The sequence below is a fragment of the Pleurodeles waltl genome, chromosome 5, assembly GCF_031143425.1.
Source record: "Pleurodeles waltl isolate 20211129_DDA chromosome 5, aPleWal1.hap1.20221129, whole genome shotgun sequence".
Classification (NCBI taxonomy): Eukaryota; Metazoa; Chordata; class Amphibia; order Caudata; family Salamandridae; genus Pleurodeles; species Pleurodeles waltl.
Genome location: NC_090444.1, coordinates 694,871,092 through 694,895,551, shown reverse-complemented (window position 1 = coordinate 694,895,551; position 24,460 = coordinate 694,871,092). Strand labels below are relative to the sequence as shown.

At 44.6% G+C, this 24,460-nt stretch overlaps 1 protein-coding gene across 1 annotated transcript in view; it reads right to left on the bottom strand.

Annotated features, from left to right (window-relative positions):
* The window catches only part of WASF1 (WASP family member 1), a 384,764-nt gene that overhangs the window by 138,377 nt on the left and 221,927 nt on the right, over nucleotides 1–24,460 (bottom strand). Inside the window, exon 2 of the mRNA XM_069234622.1 lies at nucleotides 12,505–12,664. Coding sequence (XP_069090723.1) covers nucleotides 12,505–12,637 — 133 coding nt within the window. The 5' untranslated portion in view covers nucleotides 12,638–12,664. The remainder of the gene's footprint in view (nucleotides 1–12,504; nucleotides 12,665–24,460) is intronic.

Sequence of the window (24,460 nt, the reverse complement as noted above, 5' to 3'; positions counted from 1 at the left end):
CTTAACACCGAAATGAAGATTCTGTCCACGATACTAGCTACCAGACTGAAAAGAGTGCTATCCTCATTGATACACCTGGGCCAATGCAGCTTTATGCCAGCTAGAAGTACTAGACATTGCATTGGACGTTTACATGTGGCACTGGCTAACCTGGGCTCCTTGACCCCTCCTCTGGCACTCCTCCTCCTAGACTTCGAAAAGGCGTTCAACACAGAGGATTGGACGTATCTTCACCAGGTGCTTGTGAGCGCCGGGTTTGGTTCTAAATTCTGAGGACTAGTGAGGCTCCTTGAGTCTAATCCAACGGCACAGGTGCAGGTGAATAGGATTGTTTCAGACCCTTTTCCTATTTGCTGGGGGAACCCGCCAGGGGTGCCCTCTGTCCCCGCTTCTCTTCGCACTGGCGATGGAGTTACTTGCGAAGCTTATAAGGGAGGACCCCTTGGTCGACAGTTGGTCTTGGCCCACAGGACGGGAAGACCGCGTTGTGTTGTACGCAGATGATGTACTCTTGTTCCTGCCAAACCCGGCCAGCAGCGGACCCCAGGCGTTGCAGCTATTGGGGCTGTTCTCTGAGGCATCCGGCCTGACATTCAACCCCAGTAAATCGCTGCTTCTCCCACTGCACCCAACAAGGGATTGTTACGACTGGCAGAATACCATTCCTATCCAATGCAACAGCTTCCAGTATCTGGAAGTGACTGTATTCCTCGTACATGAGCTGGCATGGTCACTTAACGTTTCACTGTTCATTCAGAAGGTCAAAGACGACCTCCAGAAATGGCAGACCCTACCCCTCAATATCCTAGGATGGATAGCGCTTTAGAAGATGATGGTGCTACCTCGGTTCCTCTACCTGCTCCAAAACTTCTCCTACCTCATACCCAAGAGGTGATTTAAGGAAATGGATGCAGTAGCGCAGCAATTTCTATGGTATAATACCTGCCCCCGGCTGGTGTTCCGCACCTGTCAAGGAGATGTGTATGAAGGTGGATTGGGAATGTCCAACCTTTATCTTTACTACCTAGCAATGCACTTGCTGGTGATTAACGACTGGCTGGGGGGTGGCAGGTCAGATCCTGCATATCAACTTGAACTACTGACGATGGGCTTCCCTGGCCTGCTCGGGATGCTGTATAGTAACCCCCTGCCAAGCAGGGTCCCAGAGGTGACAAGTGTTGTATTGATGGGCTGGAGGGCGGCACAGGAGGTGACGGGCTGGTGGCGCAGACTCACCCAACAAACCCCACTAAGGCACAGGACGAAGCTGGGTGAGGTCTCTGCACTAGAGGAGTTCCACAAATAGGGCCTTATAGGTATTTCACTATTGGGCGACGTCTGGGAGGGCTCACACATGAGGTCCTTCCAAGAGCCTCAGCAGAAGTACCCGCTCACCAGGACCCAATTCCATAGGTACCTACAACTCAGGCACACACTAAGTGTGCACGTCCAAGCTGGCATGGCCCTCCCCTAGTTTAGCCCTGTGGAGGCCAAATCTCTGATGCGCGGCTTGGGTAAAGGGGGAGTGTTGCAAATATACTGTACCATGGTCACCAACACAGCACAGACATTTGTCATACTCCGAGAGAGGTGGGAGAACTGGCTGGGCCACATAGAGGACAAGGACTGGAGAGACGCATTGATGGCCCCAAGAACCTTGACTATGACCACCAGTATTCGCGTGGTGCATACTTACTATATACATACGGCCTACCTCACACCCAACAAGAAGCATAAAGCAAGTCACCTGCCCCACGGCGACTGTCCCCTCTGTGCAGGCCCCAACTCTGACTTCTACCATGGTGTGGAGCTGCCCACACATAGCAACCTACTGGCGAGCAGTGGCGACCGAAATCTCCAGAATCCTGCAGGTGGAGGTGGAGGCTGCCCTGTTGCCCTGCTGCCGCTTTTGTTTGGTGTCCTTCAGGGAGTGGGGACCAGTAGAGCGGAGTGGGCCTGTAGGAGGCTGGACTGGCTTGTAGTGAGTACCAAGGGCAGGGATGTGGAATTCCTATCGCCCAACGCCCGGGACATCTTGTTTGGGGTCAAGGGCAACAAGTTTTTATGTTTACTTTGTCCTTGGGACAAGTAGGCCCAACCCCCTGCAGCACAAACCCTTTGGCTGCCTGTTTACAGAGAGTTGAACTCTCTGCAGTTGAGGTAATGTGTTTCCAAAAGATAATGCTGTTCGAACTTGTATTCATGGTTCATTATTTGAAAGCCTACATTATTAGGGTGCGTGCTGTAAATAAATGTTTTAAGGTCACACTTCACTACTGACGTTGGTTCCAGTACAAAAAAACATAAACGTGTACACACATGTTTGAAAAGTTTAGGCTAAGAGGCTAAGTATAATGCTCCCAGAATGCTCTCTGATTATATGCAAATGAAGTGTCATTTAGTAAAATGTGTTGATGCATGCTAGTATTTCCCAAAAATATTTCTAATGGAAAATCAGTGTAACCATTTTCAACACGATTATGGGAAGCATGAAAATAAACAAATACTGACAAAGCCAACTGATCTGACATATTTTTATAAGTCTTTTAGTTTCATCAATGCGTGTCTTGTTTTGACATGGCTTTTGTAACACTTTATTGTTGTGGGAGCTACCAGGCCCTCAACATTGTAACAAACATTGGCAAAACCCCCCCAAAAAGTTTTTGAACTCTTAAAGCACACGTTGCCACCAGCGGCATAACAAAGGCCCCGCAGCCGCCCTCCAGGGGGCCCCGTCAGCACAGCACCTGCGCTGAATGAGTCTGGAGAGGGGGCTCCTCCATGTTCTTTGCAAAGGGGCACCCTCCAGTTTCGTTACGTCACTGATTGCCACTGTAGTTCCTGACACTGAACAAAACTACTTTGTGTGGCAATATGCTCCTTGTGGAAGAGCAGAATGCGATCACTCACAGTAAAGCCAGCCGAAAGAGAGAGAAATAGAAGTTTAATAAAAACAAAATGTCTTTGTTAACACCAGACCTAATTAGGGACCAAGACCCACATGTAGGTAGCTTTTTGCACGTCGCAAACAGCGACTTTCGCGGTTTGCGACGTGCAAAAAGCACATTGCGATGCACAAACCCAGTTTTGCGATTCAGTAACCTGGTTACCGAATCACAAAACGGGTTTGCGACTCGCAATTAGTAAGGGGTGTTCCCTTCCTAATTGCAACTCGCAGTGCAATGTAGGATTGTTTTGTGGCCGCGAACGCGGGCGCACACCAATCGCAGTTTGCACCCATTTCAAATGGGTGCTAACACTTTCGCAAAAGGGAAGGGATCCCCATGGGACCCCTTTCCCATTGTGAATGTCACTGTAAGCATTTTTTCAGAGCAAGCAGTGGTCCTGCGGACCACTGCCTGCTCTGAAAAAATGAAACGAAAACGTTTCATTTTTCGTTTTTGTTATGCATCTCGTTTTCCTTTAAGGAAAACGGGCTGCATTACAAAAAAATTTTTAAAAAATGCTTTATTGAAAAGCAGTCACAGACATGGTGGTCTGCTGTCTCCAGCAGGCCACCATTCGTGAGGGGGTCGCAAATTGCGACCCACCTCATGATTATTCATGATGTGGGCATTTGCGAAGCCCTGGCGAATCACAGATGGTGTCAAGGACACCACCCTACATTCGGATTTGCGACTCGCAATTTGCAGGTCACAAATCTGAACCTACCTACTTGTGGCCCCAAATTCTTAAAGAAAGTCACAAAAGTGCACCCATGGTATATGTCGTACCCCTATAAAATATTTGTGAACTGTATTTTAGCATGGGTAAATACGATGTGTAGATTTGCTCATGTGAAAATCTATTGAGCATTTGCAAGTTCATTTTCCCTCCAGCACTTTCTTCCCAACCCTGGAAGAAGTTCTAATTCTGCCATTGTCAGGAGTAAATGTCCAACCTTTCTTATTATGGGAAAATATTAGAGAGAAGCTGGTAAAAATCTTTAAAACATGCAGGTTAGTAGGTTTGCAGACTCAAAGGCATTCCAGCCCTGGAACTATTGCTTACTGCTTCCTCCAGCCCCAGAATGCAGATCTGCAGAAAGGTGGCAAAATAAGGAAATTGCTACAGTAGGGATTGAAACTCCAAGAATTCAAGCCCTACTATGGTAGTAGCCCTGGCATAATCAGAGAGGCTATTAATTGCTGCCATAATTTGTCGCCACACTACATGGCACCAAAGGGACAAGTAGATCTTTTTACAGGGCAAGTAGATTTGAGAAGCAACCTGTCCCCTGGACAAGTAGATATTTTAATAAATTCCACACCCCTGCAAGGGGTACTTGCACCTTGCACCAGGCCCAGTTATCCCTTATTAGTGTATAGGGTGTCTAGCAGCTTAGGCTGATAGATAATGGTAGCTTAGCAGAGCAGCTTAGGCTGAACTAGGAGACGTGTGAAGCTACTACCGTACCACTTAGGGTCATATGCACAATATCATAAGAAAACACAATATACAGTTATACTAAAAATAAAGGTACTTTATTTTTATGACAATATGCCAAAGTATCTCAGAGTGTACCCTCAGTGAGAGGATAGGAAATATACACAAGATATATATACACAATAGCAAAAATATGCAGTATAGTCTTAGAAAACAGTGCAAACAATGTATAGTTACAATAGGATGCAATGGGGACACATAGGGATAGGGGCAACACAAACCATATACTCCAAAAGTGGAATGCGAACCACGAATGGACCCCAAACCTATGTGACCTTGTAGAGGGTCGCTGAGACTATTAGAAAATAGTGAGAGTTAGAAAAATAACCCTCCCCAAGACCCTGAAAAGTGAGTGCAAAGTGCACTAAAGTTCCCCTAAGGATAAAGAAGTCGTGTTAGAGGAATAATGCAGGAAAGACACAAACCAACAATGCAACAACGATGGATTTCCGATTTAGGGTACCTGTGGAACAAGGGGACCAAGTCCAAAAGTCACAAGCAAGTCGGAGATGGGCATGTGCCCAGGAAATGCCAGCTGTGGATGCAAAGAAGCTTCTACTAGACAGAAGAAGCTGAGGTTTCTGCAGGAACGAAAAGGGCTAGAGACTTCCCCTTTGGTGGACGGATCCCTCTCGCCGTGGAGAGTCGTGCAGAAGTGTTTTCCCGCCGAAAGAACGCCAACAAGCCTTGCTAGCTGCAAATCGTGCGGTGAGCGTTTTTGGACGCTGCTGTGGCCCAGGAGGTCGCAAATTGGACCAGGAGGTAGAGGGGACGTCGAGCAAGACAAGGAGCCCTCTTAGCAGCAGGTAGCACCCGGAGAAGTGCCAGAAACAGGCACTACGAGGATGCGTGAAACGGTGCTCACCCGAAGTTACACAAAGGAGTCCCACGTCGCCGGAGACCAACTTAGAAAGTCGTGCAATGCAGGTTAGAGTGCCGTGGACCCAGGCTTGGCTGTGCACAAAGGATTTCCGCCGGAAGTGCACAGGGGCCGGAGTAGCTGCAAAAGTCGCGGTTCCCAGCAATGCAGTCTAGCGAGGTGAGGCAAGGACTTACCTCCACCAAACTTGGACTGAAGAGTCACTGGACTGTGGGGGTCACTTGGACAGAGTTGCTGGATTCGAGGGACCTCGCTCGTCGTGCTGAGAGGAGACCCAAGGGACCGGTAATGCAGCTTTTTGGTGCCTGCGGTTGCAGGGGGAAGATTCCGTCGACCCACGGGAGATTTCTTCGGAGCTTCTAGTGCAGAGAGGAGGCAGACTACCCCCACAGCATGCACCACCAGGAAAACAGTCGAGAAGGCGGCAGGATCAGCGTTACAGAGTTGCAGTAGTCGTCTTTGCTACTATGTTGCAGGTTTGCAGGCTTCCAGCGCGGTCAGCAGTCGATTCCTTGGCAGAAGGTGAAAAGAGAGATGCAGAGGAACTCGGATGAGCTCTTGCATTCGTTATCTAAAGTTTCCAAAGAGACAGAGACCCTAAATAGCCAGAAAAGAGGGTTTGGCTACCTAGGAGAGAGGATAGGCTAGCAACACCTGAAGGAGCCTATCAGAAGGAGTCTCTGACATCACCTGGTGGCACTGGCCACTCAGAGCAGTCCAGTGTGCCAGCAGCACCTCTGTTTCCAAGATGGCAGAGGTCTGGAGCACACTGGAGGAGCTCTGGACACCTCCCAGGGGAGGTGCAGGTCAGGGGAGTGGTCACTCCCCTTTCCTTTGTCCAGTTTCGCGCCATAGCAGGGCTAAGGGGTCCCCTGAACCGGTGTAGACTGGCTTATGCAGAATTGGGCACATCTGTGCCCAAGAAAGCATTTCCAGAGGCTGGGGGAGGCTACTCCTCCCCTGCCTTCACACCATTTTCCAAAGGGAGAGGGTGTAACACCCTCTCTCAGAGGAAGTTCTTTGTTCTGCCATCCTGGGCCAGGCCTGGCTGGACCCCAGGAGGGCAGATGCCTGTCTGAGGGGTTGGCAGCAGCAGCAGCTGCAGTGAAACCCCAGGAAAGGCAGTTTGGCAGTACCAGGGTCTGTGCTACAGACCACTGGGATCGTGGGATTGTGCCAACTATGCCAGGATGGTATAGAGGGGGCAATTCCATGATCATAGACATGTTACATGGCCATATTCGGAGTTACCATTGTGAAGCTACATATAGGTAGTGACCTATATGTAGTGCACGCGTGTAATGGTGTCCCCGCACTCACAAAGTCCGGGGAATTGGCCCTGAACAATGTGGGGGCACCTTGGCTAGTGCCAGGGTGCCCTCACACTAAGTAACTTTGCACCTAACCTTTACCAGGTAAAGGTTAGACATATAGGTGACTTATAAGTTACTTAAGTGCAGTGTAAAATGGCTGTGAAATAACGTGGACGTTATTTCACTCAGGCTGCAGTGGCAGGCCTGTGTAAGAATTGTCAGAGCTCCCTATGGGTGGCAAAAGAAATGCTGCAGCCCATAGGGATCTCCTGGAACCCCAATACCCTGGGTACCTCAGTACCATATACTAGGGAATTATAAGGGTGTTCCAGTAAGCCAATGTAAATTGGTAAAATTGGTCACTAGCCTGTTAGTGACAATTTGAAAGAAATGAGAGAGCATAACCACTGGGGTTCTGATTAGCAGAGCCTCAGTGAGACAGTTAGGCACCACACAGGGAACACATACATATAGGCCACAAACTTATGAGCACTGGGGTCCTGACTAGCAGGGTCCCAGTGACACATAACAAACATACTGAAAACATAGGGTTTTCACTATGAGCACTGGGCCCTGGCTAGCAGGATCCCAGTGAGACAGTGAAAACACCCTGACATACACTCACAAACAGGCCAAAAGTGGGGGTAACAAGGCTAGAAAGAGGCTACTTTCTCACAGGGCCTTTTTGGGAGTGACGTGTCTGGTAGCCAAGAGGGATATCGCAGGTGGCTGGAAGGCAGAGACGGCACCGGCACTCGCAAAATGGCGACGTGGAGTGGATTTGTGCACCCAACAAGAAAAACTAGTATATGAAGTAAGAGGGTGCCCTGCTAAATATGACAGAGTGTGGGGGTAGTGGACCGGGACCTGAGGAGATCGTTCAACTGCTATGCCTTAGGTGCAGCAACCGTTGTGTGCTCGGTCCCCGACAAATATGGCTAATATTGATTGTGTACTCATGTTAACTACGTGGGACTTGTATAACGTTAAGTCAATGAATTGCGGGTGTGACCTGTTGGTTTTTATGTTGTTATGCAAAACTAATAAAGTTATGTGGTTTAAGGAGAGGAAAGTTTGCTCACACTGCTATAAGAAGAAATTTGGAAAAGTTAGTAAAACACCAGTAATATTGTGAGCAGAACTCCAGATACACATTTATAGGCACAGAAAGAGAGGAAATTACATTAGCACATAGAAGTGATGCCTATGTGCAGCTTTGTATTGCAACTTCTGGAAGTGGGATGGAGTAATCATGGATTCTGATAGTCCCACCTAAAAGCAAGAGGAAGCTACAGCAGAAGGTTTTCTCGGTTTAGTCTGACACTTGAGTTGTTTCAAAAAGCGAGGAATCTAAGGACTCTTTAGTGTACATTTAAAAAAAATCACTAAATAAATCCAGCCTTTCAACCTAAACTGAAGCACAAACGGGAGAGGAACATAATTAATATTTGTCTAAGAACCACAAGCTTCTCTATCACCACACTAAACCCTATAAAAAAAAGGACACCCAAATGCCTGGTTCAACATTACAGCACTTTTGTGTTAAAAAATATTGGATATCTTGACTATCAAAAACGTTTTAAAAAGTCAGCCGAAAATATAAATCCAACATACAAAACAAAAAGTCAGTTTCCTTAAAGACCAAATAAATTAAGCAAAGAATCATGATAGTCCAAACCCAAATACCTATTATGCTCAAACATGATCAAAACTCTGACTGCTCACAACTAGCAAACGCCTTTAACATAAAGATCCAAACTATCCATACGACCAACTTTAACCCAATCATGCCTATACCACAACCAAAAATAGCCTCATATAGCTTGAACTCCTCCATCACATCTGATTCCCTGAAAGAAACTCCTCCACCAAACCATCCTCTTGATTACAATGGCAATGCTGCCAGTTCCTATCTACACCTTCTCTGGAAAAATATCATTAAACCTCTATAAGGACTTTGTTTACAAATCATTAAAGGAAGGTATCCTACGACCCATGCAGACTCAGACAGCAATAAAAACTATCTCTTTGTCCATTTTGTGGCCAAGATTATGATAAGACTTGTAGTTAAAGAGCTGGCAGTATATATTAACAACAATGAACTGCTAAGCAGCTTTCAGATCAGGGACAACAACGGAAATGGCCATGCTTAATATTACGGGTGACGCATCAAATGGTTGAGAAGGGAATTAGGCTTTCTGACTTTTCTGTGTGTCAAATGAGTTTCACTCGCCTTTCTTTTTGAGGAAACAAAACAAGACTATGCCTTTGGTAAGGCTGGGCGAATGAACACCTATTGGTTCTGCTGCTGCCTACATTGTAGTATTCCTAACTTGCACAATATTTTCTCAAACAAGACTCGGCATCTAGCTGAGGAACATAAAGTGGAGCATCGAGCAAAACCATAACCCAACAGAAAACCCCATGTACAGTGAAACAGCCTGATATAACTAAACATGTACAGGGCAAAAATCTAATCCCAAACTAGGAATTAAGTGGTCTCACTGCATTCAAAAACAGCAAGACGAAAAGATAACTACATAAAAGCCAGTGGCGCACCACCCATCAGGCCCGTAGACAAGGGTGACATGAAGAAAAATGCAAAAAGGTTTATAACTCTGTCCCTCCGCTCAATGCCATACATGCACATTCCATGACACCTTACACAACATCAGCATCTGAGCATCATCAAAAGATGACTCATACAGCAAGAATATAGCACAACGTTCTATGTCATTTCCATTTTCTGTAAGAAGAACTCCCAAAGAGGACCCCCATGATGGTGGGAGTAAAGCTCAAAAAAGAGCAGCAACAGCAGAATAATTGCATATCGCACCCATAGCCTGCCTCAGTGAAACTATAGCCTGTTTTACAGTACACGGCCCCACTAGACATAGGAGCATACAAGGGGCTGGAACCATGAAGACAAAATCAAGGACCTGCTCAGAAGGAAAGTCTGCCAAAACGGTTGAAACGCGATCATGGCAGCCCAATCAACAAAGCTGTGGAAAGAAAAGCATGAACGACAGCTCAAAGAACAGAATAAATCTCCTCCAGAGACAGTAGTACAATAGAACGGCAAGACCAAGGGAGCTTGACCATGCTTGCATACTACTATAGAGTGCTTGGAGGCGCCCAGAGCACATGCCAACCAACCTCTATTCCGACCTGGATTACAAACTAGAATCATGATTCACTGCAACCTGTGTACGATCCTGAAAATAGAAGGGATACAAGAATACCAGTGTTCCCTAGTGACAGGGCAAGTAATAAACCCAGCCACGCTTTCTCAAAGGACTATCTCAACAGCGGGAGCTGAAGGAAATACCATAGTGAGGATACTACACCCTCATGTCATAAACCACAATGTCAGAGCAAACACTAACTGAGCCGGGGTACCACTTGAATCAAGGTCATTAATACACAATCAGTGAGCCAACAAAGGACAGTCAATAGCAACCACAACTGCTAGAGGATATAAAACGTAATTACAACGTCAGATGGTGGAACCATAATCAAATGAAAAACAAGCAAAAGTGTTGTCTACAGTCTGGAAGACCTGGAAAACTGGGACAGATCCAACTGTTCAATCCAATAATTACAGCTATCACACAAGGCTTGCCTTAAGAACTACGTTAGATCCGCTGTAACTAAAAAAATACTTCACTCCAAAATAGCCACAAGAAGCTACTGCCCCTCACTTAGCAACCTGAAGCACCAGCAGATGGACGGAAGAAAAAGCAGTAAAACAAATGGGCCCTGAAAATAGGGATGAATCTCCAGGCATAGAACAAAGAGAGAGAGAAAACATCTTCCCTTTTAAGCATTTGCCATCCATGAGCAGCCAAAAAATGGCCTAACACAAGAACCGTTGAGGACAAAGAACAAAACTGCTCCTTTTTGTCTCAGTATCACTCAAGGGCGCTATGCCTCCATAGTCTTGGGCAGATGAAAAGGTCAGCCTATAGTTCACCATAGGGCTTCTAACAAACCTCTTAAAACATCCGAAGAGCGCCTTCTTCTCAGAGAAGGAATTGTGGCCCACACCATGATCAGATGTCACGGTGCGAAGAGCATTCCAATGATGAAGCACGCCACCTTGGATGGATGAGGGAATTCGTCCTAAAAAATGAACTTTTCTGTTCATCTAAGTTTTCTTTCTCCTTTAACACCAAGGTGCTCCTGTTTGTGCAAGATGTAAGAATTTACCCTGTGTCTTATTACTATAAATTCACGTGTCGCAGAAATACTGGAGCTGCAGAGACATTGGAAGATCTGTGTGGTAGGTAGTAGCAAGCCTAAGGCGGAGCTGTGGGAATTGTTCATCGTCCAAGATTTCATTTTCCACATCACCTTGTGGTGCAATAGAACACAAACACAGTCATAACCCAGTATTAATAGCAATTTTAATTAAAAGGGCCTCCAGGCAGTTCTTTTGCAGTTCAGTGCAGGGAAGGGAATAATATTTAGTGGTATTTTTCTGCAGCAAACAACTCAGCCTTTTTTTTTTTTAGAATTTTGCATTTGCCATTAGCCTGCAGTCCCTGGATGAAAGCACAGAGACACGTGCTTAGTAAATTCGAATGCATTCTGATAAGTGCATGGGCCCCCAGGGATCCCCCTCCCGACACCCACATTCTGCCAGTCTTTCTATGATGGTGGAACCGCCATGAAAAGGATGGTGGTATGGGGACTCGTAATCCGGAGGGAAGTGCTGCTGCAGCGCTGCCCTGGCGGATTACAATCGCCAGGACCGACCGTGGCGACTCCGCCACAGTGGTAATGTGGCAGTCAGACCGCCACGACTGCGGGGGTCCGACCACCACCGTGAGTCTGGAGGTCTAGAGACTGCCAGGCTCATAATGAGGGCCAATGTCATTGGTAGATACTTGGTACACAAAGCCAAAAGCCAAACCCAATCACTACTGTTACAGGACAGACATCTGAGTTAAAATGTATTAATGGCAATAAGGATCCACAGAAGCAATTTTTACTATGGGACAATTTGGGAACCGTTTACTCTACTTCTGGCGCACAGCCCACTTTCAGGTTCAAGGTAGTCTCCCCTGAATAAAGCTGCCTAATGTCTAATTCATCCTTCCGAACCTTACGACAGAGATCTTTCAAAAGTGTGGCAAGTCTGCACCACCCTTTCCTTATTGTCCTTCTGTTTAATGTTCTGCCAACCAAGCCACAAAGTACTTGACAATCTTGCTCTTCTCATCAGACCCACTCTCTTCTCCATCACAGACCCACTAATGCTGCTCTGTCCAACACCTGATGACTGAGTTCTTTTCAGTATTGAAAGTGATAGTTTTGTTGTTTTAGGGCTGTGCTGCTATCCGACATACATTTTCAACTGCTTTAACTATGTCATTGTTTTTCATTGAAGTGTGAGTACGTGACATTGGTAGCGTAGAAAAAAGTTTGCTTGTAACAGGCAGTGCAGAAGAAAAGACAGGTCAGTGTACTAACCCTGCCACCACCCACTGCCATGTGTAGGGGGTACAGAAGGAGAACACGTTCTGGGTGGGCAAATTGCCAGCCTGCATAAGCTATAGGGTGAATAGCTGCAACCCACTCTGCTCACTTGTTTTTGCAGGAAAAGGCAAATCGAGAACTGGATGGATTCCAAAGAGTATTATTTTTAATGGTTGTGCTACTATGATGTAATAAGGTTCAGATGGAACCTTGTCCAAGCACAGCAATCTCATTTGTCAGCTGTTTGTAGAAGGCAATAGCCCTGGAAAGTTCTTGCAGGACCTTGAGGGATTGAGGAGGTTGGAACAGATAGACACCAAAAGAGAAAGATCTCCTTGAAATCCAACACATTGCAACAACAGTAAAGGGCATTGAAATACTTACTTAGGCTGCTTAGCTGTCTGATAATATTTGATAAGGATATGTTTGTCACACATTCCAGTTCATTCTTGATGGCTCTTGGCAGTGCTGTGTGACATAAATGTCTTGGATCTATGTTTCGTTTCACCAGTGGCATCTTGAGGTAATTTCAGTAAGCTGGAACCTGCAGAATGAAGAGAGGCAGAAAGTGTTAACCGAAAACGTTCACCCATGGTGATAATCTTTAAAACTCTAGGTATAAAGTGCATCTGTAAATATTTACACAGGTAACATAATAGCTTTCTCTTTCATACAGTACACGTCCTTGAGTGGTATGCTTGCTCATCCAAGCGCTAAGCTCTTTTATACTTTTTCTTTAAATTTATTATTGAAAGATCCTCAAACACAATTGCTGTCCTTTTCTCAACTTAAGAGGTTGATTTTTATTTTTAATAAATAGGGTTGTTGGCTCTCTTTTGAGTAAATATGCAACATGTGGTGAAAGTATACAGCTTTCAAATAACATTTACAATCATTTTGTGCTAAACGTCAGTAAATATGGAGAAGAGGAAAGATTACTTAACTCTATGATTTTAGTACACGTTGCCTACCTTTCCCCCCGCCCCCTGCCTCCCAGACCTCCTCTTCACAACTAGTTGGAAAATATCTGACCTGCAAACAAAACCAGAAAGAGTTTCTAAAAAAAAATGCCTTGGCGATCTCCAAGCATCATCATCCCTACAGGAGTTGGACCCCCTCCATCCACATGGCTCATCAACTGTCACAAGTTGTTACTACATGTTTAGGGGGGATGCAAAGGTTGAAGCATGGCACGTATTCCGAGGAGAATCTTTCATCGGGTGTTATGAAAAAGAGGAGGAAAGAATAAAAGTGAACTTTCCTTTCTCTGTCATTTAGCTCTTTCTACTTCCCAAATGGTGTAAAGTCAGAATTTATACCCCTCAAATCCAGTAGGATCAAGACATCACAAACCCAAACAGGCCTTAAGGAAACACAACTGTGCAGAACTTCCTGGCTAAAACATGCATCTTTCATGGAGAATCAGTCCTGAGAGTGATACTCGCAAAAGGCATGCAGAGTCGCCCATTCTGCAGCACCGCAAATGTCTGCAACAACGACTCCTTAACACACCACAACGGCCCACTATGTTTCAGTGTCATAAGGTCTCTGAGGAAGCAGAATTATTCTAATACATAAACAAGCGATGCCATTCACATGTGAACAGTGGTGTTAGGAGCTCACTTGGGAAGATGGAGCTGTATAAGGTAAACAAAACAATGTTTCAATGCTTTGTTTCTCAGTGGAAAGATACGTTTTAGAGAATTTGGGGAAGCCACAATGGCCAACAAATACATTTTACCAAAATCCGATTCAACCCCTACGCCAGATAAGTGATGATAATAGTAACCTAGGTAATAGGACAGAACTGTGTTTTTTCAGGTCGACTAGAAAAACCTTGGTGACTTTTTTGTTTTGCTTCATGCTGGAACCTTTTCTTCTTGCAAATGTTATGTAGATGTTTTCTTCCTAAATTTCCAAACTTACTTATGTTAATTTTTCAACAACTAGACTCCCATGTTTAGGGAAGGAAGATGATCAAAAGCTCTGGAAACCATGGAAGCATCTAACAGTTTTGCGAGAGATGCAGGAGTTCCGTAAACCAAGTGTCATTGCGAACAAGGAGTTGTGTAATCTCTTGATTACAAGAAAAGGTTCGCTGAATTAAGGGAATGAGGAGAACGAAACCAGACTCCCCATTATTTCTTTAAGTCAAATATTACAGCAGTTGTACCCATTTAGGACTTGTACAACTGCCCTCCACCCCCCCATACTGAAGAGGAAGGACCTCAGTGAGAGGAAGCTGACCATCTCATTGTAGGTGATTAATGTGCAAATATCTTTATTGAAGAGGCTGATGGCTATGGCAATGTGCTCCCATAAATTACTAGGATGAATCCACTGCTGCGGAGACTTAAGGAATTGGAGACGAACATGGGCCCTTTCAAAAGATTGGACTTTAAAGTTCATCAGTAAGGAGACTCCAGCACATGGCTAGAGGTCACAATGTTCTTTGATTAACGCTCTACAGATTGAACTCATTTCCGCAATATGATACTACACAATCCTCATCAGTAGCAAAGCCAATTGTTAAGCATCAATGCAAGAGGCAGTCAAACCTAAAAGTCCATGAATTCAGAACAAAAGAGTTACAGTATGATTGGAAAAATAAATTACTACCAGATTTGGGAAAATCAATCACCCAGGCGGTGGAATTGCTGATCCATGTGAGCAGTCTCTCACTGCTTGAAAGAAAATGAAGACTCTAGGATGGCATCTGATGGCACTGTTTCTGGCTAATGGAACCACAAATCCTAGAATATTGGAAATCAAAGGAAAGTTGGTCTGACAAGTTGCAGACTGAAATTTGATTAGGCAATCGTCCAAATAGGTAACACATATGTCTCCAGTGGACGAAAATGGGCTGCCACCATCACTGATACAACCTTTATGAACACTCTAATAGTTGAACTAAGTCAAACAGGTGATATTTTTACTAACAGAGCTGATCTCAAATGATAGCCACAAGGACCAGTAATATTCTACCTTCATTGGAAAAAGGAAGAATGCATCCTACGTACGTCACCTCCCTTCTTTTGCCCCAAGGACTGATCATGTGGAAGGATTTCACTATGAAAAACAGATAGGGGTCTAAAAAAAAAAATCTAGCACCAGCCTGGGTGCCAGACGCTATCTAGGATACAATTCTTGGTATTTTTTTCATTTTATGGACAATTTGATTACTCCTAGGTCAAGTTTCTCTATTACTTCTAGGGCTCTACATATAGTATTTCCAGTCTAGGATGATATAACGGAAGGACTTAAGAAGATTTAAGGTACATTTATCCAAATAGACTGTTACTTCAACAACAGCAGCTAGTAAACTCACGTGATTCCGAACACACAAAAATGTCTGCCTTGTTTCCAACATTTATGGGAGCCACATGTTTTTATCACTCATGGATTGGGACTATAGTATAAATCAAGTCCAAGGTGAGTGCAAACTATTGAAAGCAAAAATGAACTCAAATCGAAGTAATCTTTCTGGACATTCAAGTCTCTCAGGCAGCAACTTCCTTTTGTTAGGGAACAAAAAATAGTGTGCAAGACTTGGGGCAGTTTTGATTCATTTTTTTTATGTGGGTGCTCCTTGGCTTTATCCACCTTCATTTTCAGGGTGTTTATTGTCATTTATCGATAACTGCAGTCGTTTCTCTTACCAATCAGACTTTCTCCTATCTACATTCTGCAGTCCTCTTTTACTCAGTGTTCTCTGTAACTGTACAATCTGGCTAAGTTTGAAAGGAAACCATCTATATTCTCTTTAAATGGTAAAGCACCATCAAAGCAAACCTATGTTCCACATGTCTTCCTGTAAAAACAGTACCACCCACTGGGGTATAAGGCAGCTCAAAGGCTAGAGAAAGGACAACACTCTAACCATATTCTTATGTCACAAATTTTTATGCAAATTCCAGAAGACCTATATTTACAACTTCACACTATGAGAAAATTAGTATAACTGAACATGGATTTGAAGCAGAAATGCTGAAGTGTTTTTTGTCAAAGCAATGGGTAAGACCAGAAATTCATATTATGACAAGGACTCTTAATGATGAACCACTTCATGAAACCAAGATCTGGTCTAGGAGTTTCAATTAAGCCAACTAAACTGATGTGTTATTGTTTTACAAAAGGGAGAGTGGGATAGCTTCCAGATGCCAGGCACCCAGGACATATTACTTGGGATCAAGGACAACAAGTTTTCATGTTTATTTTGTCCACTGGACATGCAGGCCCAAACCCTGCAACACAAGCCCCTTGAGTGTCAGGGAATGGTTCTGGTGAAGAGGACTGATTGCTAACAAGGTTAGAAATCCATTCATATGAATACGATGTTCAAACTCAGGGGAGGGGTGTGGAGGGTAGGTTTGTGTGAGTGTGTTGTTTTTTACCGGATGAAAAACAACCTTTAAAGTGTCTGCACAGTCTTCTTATCAATTACGTCACTACAAATGTTGCAGTCATTTTATCAATAGTGTTATGGAACACCTAATGGGTGATGTAGTATGTGGGGTAATTAGTTGTGCATGAACACGGTGTGAGTTAGTTACTCAACATAAAGCCAACCCCTTGCATTGCACGGCCTTTAGGGCAAATGTAGGCCCTGTGTCCAACCCCCTCTGGGCTGACAATACCCTGCCGCGCACAGTCATTTTCCATGGTGCACAGTGAGGGTTTGGCCTAAGAGCCTGGCCAGTGGACAGGCCCTGCACCCAACCCTCCATGTGAAGCCACCTACACTAAACCATGCACGGCCTTCTGCAACACCAAAATATAAAAAATGACCCTATTGTCTTTATCAAGGAGTGAACATATCAATAGATAGTTAGATAGAATAATAGATAGATAGATAGACAATCTATCATCTTTCTCCAAAAATCACCGATATTTTTAATCAAATGTATCATTTAACGATTCACACAAAGCAATGTTTATTAATATTGATTATTATAAAAAAATATAACACTAATTTAAGAAAAGCATGTCTGTCACTCTTTTTACATAGTTTTTACTACCTTTTGTGGATAAAAAAATGTAACAAAAAATAGTCAGAACATTGTTTTTTATTTAAAAAAAAATAAAAAATGAAACAAATACGCCTGTGAGTATTTCTTTTAACATGTTTCGGACCAGAACATGCAACCATAAAAACAACCACAAGTGGGCCTTGCGCTTCAGCTGATGAGCATGAAGCTCCAGCTAAAAGGGCTTTAAAAACAATATGGTAAGTTCTGCTGGGGTCATCTCCAATGACGCAAGAAACTTACTTTTTTTTATGGTGCTGGGGGGCTGCTGGACTCCCTGGTGCCCCCAACTACATACATAAAAAAAGAAAGGCTTCATGGTCCCTTCCCTATTTAGGGGTAACATCAACCACACAAAAAATTTTAAAAAGCCACTAGAGAGCATTATGGGGCACTTATTCAAAGAGGCAGAGAATAATAAATGAGCAGCTCCTTTTTTTTCTTTTTAACTGTGGGTGTCCCGGTGCCACCCAGGAAACTCATATCTTTTTAAGGGGAAGGAGGGGGGTGTGATCCCTCTTGCTGAGCCTTTCCAGAACCCCATTCCACAGGGCCATATTTACTAATTAGTTGGAGGGTGCGCACAGCCCCCTCCCCAAGCCACTAGTGGTCCGAGGGATCCCATCCCCAGGGCCTTTTTAAAATAAGGGTAGGGGAATGCACAGCCCCCCTTCCCACCCAGCAAGGTCCCTGGGGACCCCATTTATCGGGCCTTTCATTTAAAAGTAAGGGGAAAAAATGCACATGACCTCTCTCCCGGGGCCTTTAAGGCCCGGTGCCCAGCTCTGCCATTCACAAACTCCTACACTCAGAACCTCGAGGGAGGTCCAGGGCCCCCACAGCCTCAGCTGTTTCCCCAGAAAGCACCATACTGGGTGCTGGCACAAGCCATGATCTTTCCTTTGCTCTTGCCTGGGCAAGAGCAGCATTTCCCATCTGCTCCCACCGGACAGGAGTAGAGTGGAGTTCCTGTCAGAGAGAGTGTGAGAAGTGTAAGGTCGAACTGACAGGGAAGCACAGTGTCCAGGGGTGGGCTTTCTAGGACACTGTGGTGTATCTTGCCCAGGGGGTTGGCATCCCCAGGGTATATACCACAATGGGTGGACCCCTTTCTCTTTTTGTAATTGTTTTGACCCCAGGTAATGGGTCCCCTGGGCCGTGTAAAAAGCTGGGGGGGAGGGCACGTAGACACTTTCCTCTCTTCAAACTGAATCTAACTCCGGGGGTGGTCCTCTGGGCCCTGAGTGGCTCAGGGAGGTGGGGGCCCTCACTCATGCTCCCCTATCCAAAAAGAATATAAATAAGAAGATCCTTGAGCCATGGCCCACCCCGAGGGTCTAATTTAATAACTAAACTGCCAACAGGCATGCTGTGATTCTGCAGGAGTCACACTTGACTCATATCTGGATCGTAGCTTTTTTTCAATTTATCTTGGCTCCAGAGTGAGTCCCTCTGGAACACCCCACCCCAAAAACCCAACGAGGGCAAGGAAAGCAGGGTATTTATAGGACCGAGGTCTAAGTCCCCAGAGTTCTTTAATGGCTATTGCACCATTTTCTAAGATGTTGCAGTTGGCGAATCAGAGCACTGCTTCCGTGGGAGCAAGATCGCCGAGGATAAAGCCAATCAGATGGCTTTTTTTTTTTTTTTTTTTTTTTTTTTTTAAGTGGGATTGAGGGACCCTTGCAAGAGTTCCTCGAACCCAACCGTCTAGATATACAAAGATTTTTGTAGTTTAATAGTTTACAAACTACTGAACAGATTTACATCAAATCACAAAAGGCACGCTTTCTGGATCAAAATCTAGCTTCCTGACAAACGTAGTGTAATTCCTGTAGGAAAGTACCATCTTGCCTGGCATGTTACCCCCATATTTCACTGTATATATGGTGTTTTAGTGTATGTGTCACTGGGACCCTGCCAGCCAGGGCCCCAGTGCCCATAAGTGTGCCCTGTATGTGTTCCCTGTGTGATGACTAACTGTCTCACTGAGGCTTTGCTAACCAGAACCTCAGTGGTTAGGCTTTCTCTTTGCTTTCCAAATTGTCACTAACAGGCTAGTGACCAATTTCACCAATTCACATTGGCATACTGGAACACCCTTATAATTCCCTAGTATATGGTACTGAGGTACCCAGGGTATTGGGGTTCAGGGGATCCCTATGGGCTGCAGCATTTCTTTTGCCACCCATAGGGAGCTCTGGCAATTCTTACACAGGCCTGCCACTGCAGCCTGAGTGAAATAACGTCCACGTTATTTCACAGCCATTTACCACTGCACTTAAGTAACTTATAAGTCACCTATATGTCTAACCTTTACCTGGTAAAGGTTGGGTGCTAAGTTACTTAGTGTGTGGGCACCCTGGCACTAGCCAAGGTGCCCCCACATCGTTCAGGGCAAATTCCCCGGACTTTGTGAGTGCAGGGACACCATTACACGCGTGCACTATACATAGGTCACTACCTATGCATAGCTTCACAATGGTAACTCCGAACATGGCCATGTAACATGTCTAAGATCATGGAATTGTCACCCCAATGCCATTCTGGCATTGGGGAGACAATTCCATGATCCCCCGAGTCTCTAGCACAGACCTGGGTACTGCCAAACTACCTTTCCCGGGGTTTCACTGCAGCTGCTGCTGCTGCCAACCCCTCAGACAGGTTTCTGCCCTCCTGGGGTCCAGCCAGGCTTGGCCCAGGAAGGCAGAACAAAGTACTTCCTCAGAGAGAGGGTGTTCCACCCTCTCCCTTTGGAAAAAGGTGACAGGGCTGGGGAGGAGTAGCCTCCCCCAGCCTCAGGAAATACTTTGATGGGCACAGATGGTGCCCATCTCTGCATAAGCCAGTCTACACCGGTTCAGGGATCCCCCCAACCCTGCTCTGACGTGAAACTGGACAAACGAAAGGGGAGTGACCACTCCCCTGACCTGCACCTCCCAGGGGAGGTGCCCAGAGCTCCTCCAGTGTGCTCCAGACCTCTGCCATCTTGGAAACAGAGGTGCTGCTGGCACACTGGACTGCTCTGAGTGGCCAGTGCCAGCAGGTGATGTCAGAGACTCCTTCTGATAGGCTCTTACCTGTGTTGCTAGCCTATCCTCATTCCTAGGTAGCCAAACCTCCTTTTCTGGCTATTTAGGGTCTCTGCTTTGGGGAATTCTTTAGATAACGAATGCAAGAGCTCATCAGAGTTCCTCTGCATCTCTCTCTTCACCTTCTGCCAAGGAATCGACCGCTGACTGCTCTGGACGCCTGCAAAACGCAACAAAGTAGCAAAGACGACTACTGCAACCATGTATCGCTGATCCTGCCGCCTTCTCGACTGTTTTCCTGGTGGTGAATGATGTGGGGGTAGTCTGCCTCCTCTCTGCACTAGAAGCTCAGAAGAAATCTCCTGTGGGTCGACGGAAACTTCCCCCTGCAACCGCAGGCAACAAAAGACTGCATCACCGGTCCTCTGGGTCCCCTCTCAGCACGACGAGCGTGGTCCCTGGAACTCAGCAACTCTGTCCAAGTGACTCCCACAGTCCAGTGACTCTTCAGTCCAAGTTTGGTGGAGGTAAGGCCTTGCCTCCCCACGCTAGACTGCATTGCTGGGTACTGCGTGATTTGCAGCTGCTCCGGCTCCTGTGCACTCTTCCAGGATTTCCTTTGTGCACAGCCAAGCCTGGGTCCCCGACACTCTAACCTGCAGTGCACAACCTCCTGAGTTGTCCTCCGGCGTCGTGGGATCTCCTTTTGTGACTTCGGGTGAGCTACGGTTCACTCCTCTTCGTAGTGCCTGTTCCGGCACTTCTGCGGGCTGCTACGTGCTTCTGTGAGGGCTCCCTACCTTGCTGGGCGCCCCCTCTGTCTCCTCACGCAATTGGCGACATCCTGGTCCCTCCTGGGCCACAGCAGCATCCAAAAACCCTAACCGCGACCCTTGCAGCTAGCAAGGTTTGTTTGCGGTCTTTCTGCGTGGGAACACCTCTGCAAGCTTCTTCACGACGTGGGACATCCATCCTCCAAAGGGGAAGTTCCTAGTCTTCTTCGTTCTTGCAGAATCCACAGCTTCTACCATCCGGTGGCAGCTTCTTTGCACCCTCAGCTGGCATTTCCTGGGCATCTGCCCAATCCCGACTTTGTCGCGACTCTTGGACTTGGTCCCCTTGTTCCACAGGTACTCTCGTCCAGAAATCCACTTTGGTTGCATTGCTGGTGTTGTTCTTCCTTGCAGAATTCCCCTATCACGACTTCTGTGCTCTCTGGGGAATATAGGTGCACTTTACACCTACTTTTCAGGGTCTTGGGGTGGGCTATTTTTCTAACCCTCACTGTTTTCTTACAGTCACAGCGACCCTCTACAAGCTCACATAGGTTTGGGGTCCGTACGTTATTCGCATTCCACTTTTGGAGTATATGGTTTGAGTTGCCCCTATACCTATGTGCTCCTATTGCAATCTATTGTAACTATACACTGCTTGCATTACTTCCTTTTGCTATTACTGTATATTTTTGGTATTGTGTACATATATCTTGTGTATATCTGCTATCCTCATACTGAGGGTACTCACTGAAATACTTTTGGCATATTGTCATAAAAATAAAGTACCTTTATTTTTAGTATATCTGTGTATTGTGTTTTCTTATGATATTGTGCATGACACCAGTAGTATAGTAGGAGCTTTGCATGTCTCCTAGTTCAGCCTAAGCTGCTCAGCTATAGCTACCTTCTATCAGCCTAAGCTGCTAGAAACACCTCTTCTACACTAATAAGGGATAACTGGACCTGGTGCAGAGTGTAAGTACCCCTTGGTACCCACTACAAACCAGGGCAGCCTCCTACAATTCCATACAGCAATTTTCACGGTAGTGCTTCCACAAAAAGCCTATGAAAAATCTACCTCTTGATGGACCACCCAGAAACTTTCCAAGCACAAACTAGGTATGAAAGAAAAACTTTTTGGAAAGTTTTGTGAAGGTTCATCAAATGACGTCAAAGTTATTAGCAAAACAAAAAAGGCATTTCTATGGAAATGTTAACCTAGCTATAACTACCCAGGGCCACCATCCCATCAATGCCAAGCATTTACTGTTAGGCTGAGCACACAAAGAAAACTCAACTTGCTAAACGTGTACACATCTGCAAAATTTAACAATTTGTTGTTATCCATAATACTTGTAGAATGCCCCTGGAATTTGGAAAAAAACAGATAAGGGTAGCAGACTGCTTCGCTTTTGTACAGCATGCTTTCAAAATAAAATGTAGGTATAAGAAGGTTCCAGAAATGTTTCATAAACTATCGATGATATTGTAAAGGACACCTTTTAGTGCCAATCACAAAGGCATAATTTAATAAAATGTGTCTGATGCATGCCAATAAGTAAAAACATTAATAAAAGAAGCAGTGTAAAGCCATTATGTGTAACATGCAAAAAATGGATCAGCCACCCTGGTTTTAAAAAAAAGAAACGAAAGTGAACCTGCTGATGTATGCCTTTCAGCAATATGAAAGAGTGTACAGAGGTGAACCTGGAAACCTGCCTGAGTAAATGTATAATTATTTGCTCATGTGAACATTTTCAGAGAATATGAAAGATCACTCCTTAAAACATTTGTCTATTTTTTCTAGGAGGAAAATATTTTCAGTGACTTAGTAACTATTTTTCTTACAAAAGAGTCTGCCTTTCTCAGGATTCAATTTCTAATATTTCGCAGTGCTGGAAAGGGTTCGAGAGGAGCTGGGGAATATCTTTAAACATTTAGGTTTGTGGGTGTGTACAAACTCACTGGGCATGACACCACTGAAACTACCACTTCTCATCCGCTCCAGTCCTTAAGTAGATTTGCTCACAGGCAAACCGTCATGTCCTTAAATCCTTTTTTAAAAATAATGTGATATTAACTTATTATCAAATGTGTCTCATTTGCATTTCATATATACCCACTGTATGACTGAACCACCACACACACAGAAATACTTCATTTCACCACTGAGTGTGATCATAATACATATCAGTCAATGTTTTGTCTCGATCGTCAGCAATGCACCAGAGACCTCTCAGTGCCAAGTGTCAGTCACCATCAGTCGCAAACATGAAACCATCCTATTAGTTCAATGTGTGCATCTATGTGGCAGAGAGAAAGAGGCAGTATGGGAGTTTCAGAAAATAGGATCCAGCTAAAAAACTCAGTTTCAATGTCATTCTAGTGCCTTTTGCTTCTGAGACGCCAAGCAGTTTCCAAGGAAGTGTCATTTTTTTTGTCCCCTACTACCCACTTCCAACAAAATTCAATCTCTGAAGCAGGTGTTCTAACCCATTTTCTTTTTTTTTAAAAAATGATCTCCAGATAAAAACTATCTTGCTGAATAAAAGCAAGGAATAAATATAAAACATGCATTTACATTCATTCTGCATTGAGTAAAAATAAAGAAACATCTGATGTCACTATTTTCATAAATATGACTTGCATGTTAATATTCCTTCCACTGCAGTGCTTCCCAATCTTTTTACAACTACCCCCCAATTTTCACGACCCACCGAGCTATAATGGATGTGAGGTGGGTTATTTTTTAGGGTAACTAAAGCATCGTGTGGTAGTGCATTTTCCATTGAAATGCCCACTAAATTTGCACAGGAATACAGTTTTACTGATACAACTGTACTGTATACATATGATAATGTAGAGGAACTGGATTTCAGTGAATGTTTATCATTTGTGCACTATCACGTAAATTATCTTGATTTGTTTTGATTCTTTTAAAATCTTTGTGTCAATCACACTTCAAAATTACAAACAACTGTGTTTCATTTTTGCTTTGCTAATGGCTGAATGTGTAAAGTTAATTTTCAAGTATTTACATCTTGTTGCAAGTTACAAAAAAAAATACATCCTACAGCCTTCCCTTCCACACTCCCTTTACCCCAGCATGATTATCACAGAATTCACTTTAGTTTTCTTTCTCTGACAGCAAAGTGAGAGGAGTTTGTAAATACAAATCCCCATGTCAAAAAAAAATAAGCAGAATGTCAGAAAACACAGCTGACATCTGATCTCTGTCTTTGAAGAGCAGAAAATGTGACAAGATAGATATAGATTTAAAGGCTTTTATATTTTTTGGTTGGACTTTCACAACCCACCCAAAATTGCCTCCCAATGCCCTGGTGGCTTCTGAATGACAGTTTGGAAAACACTGATCCATTGCATTGTCCCCACCTAATTCAACTTTATGTGCTGTATAATACACTTATAAACAAGATGCTGTGGCAACCCTCATTTCAGTGCGTGAGACCCTCTCCACAGACAACAGGTCATGACAAGAAGACAA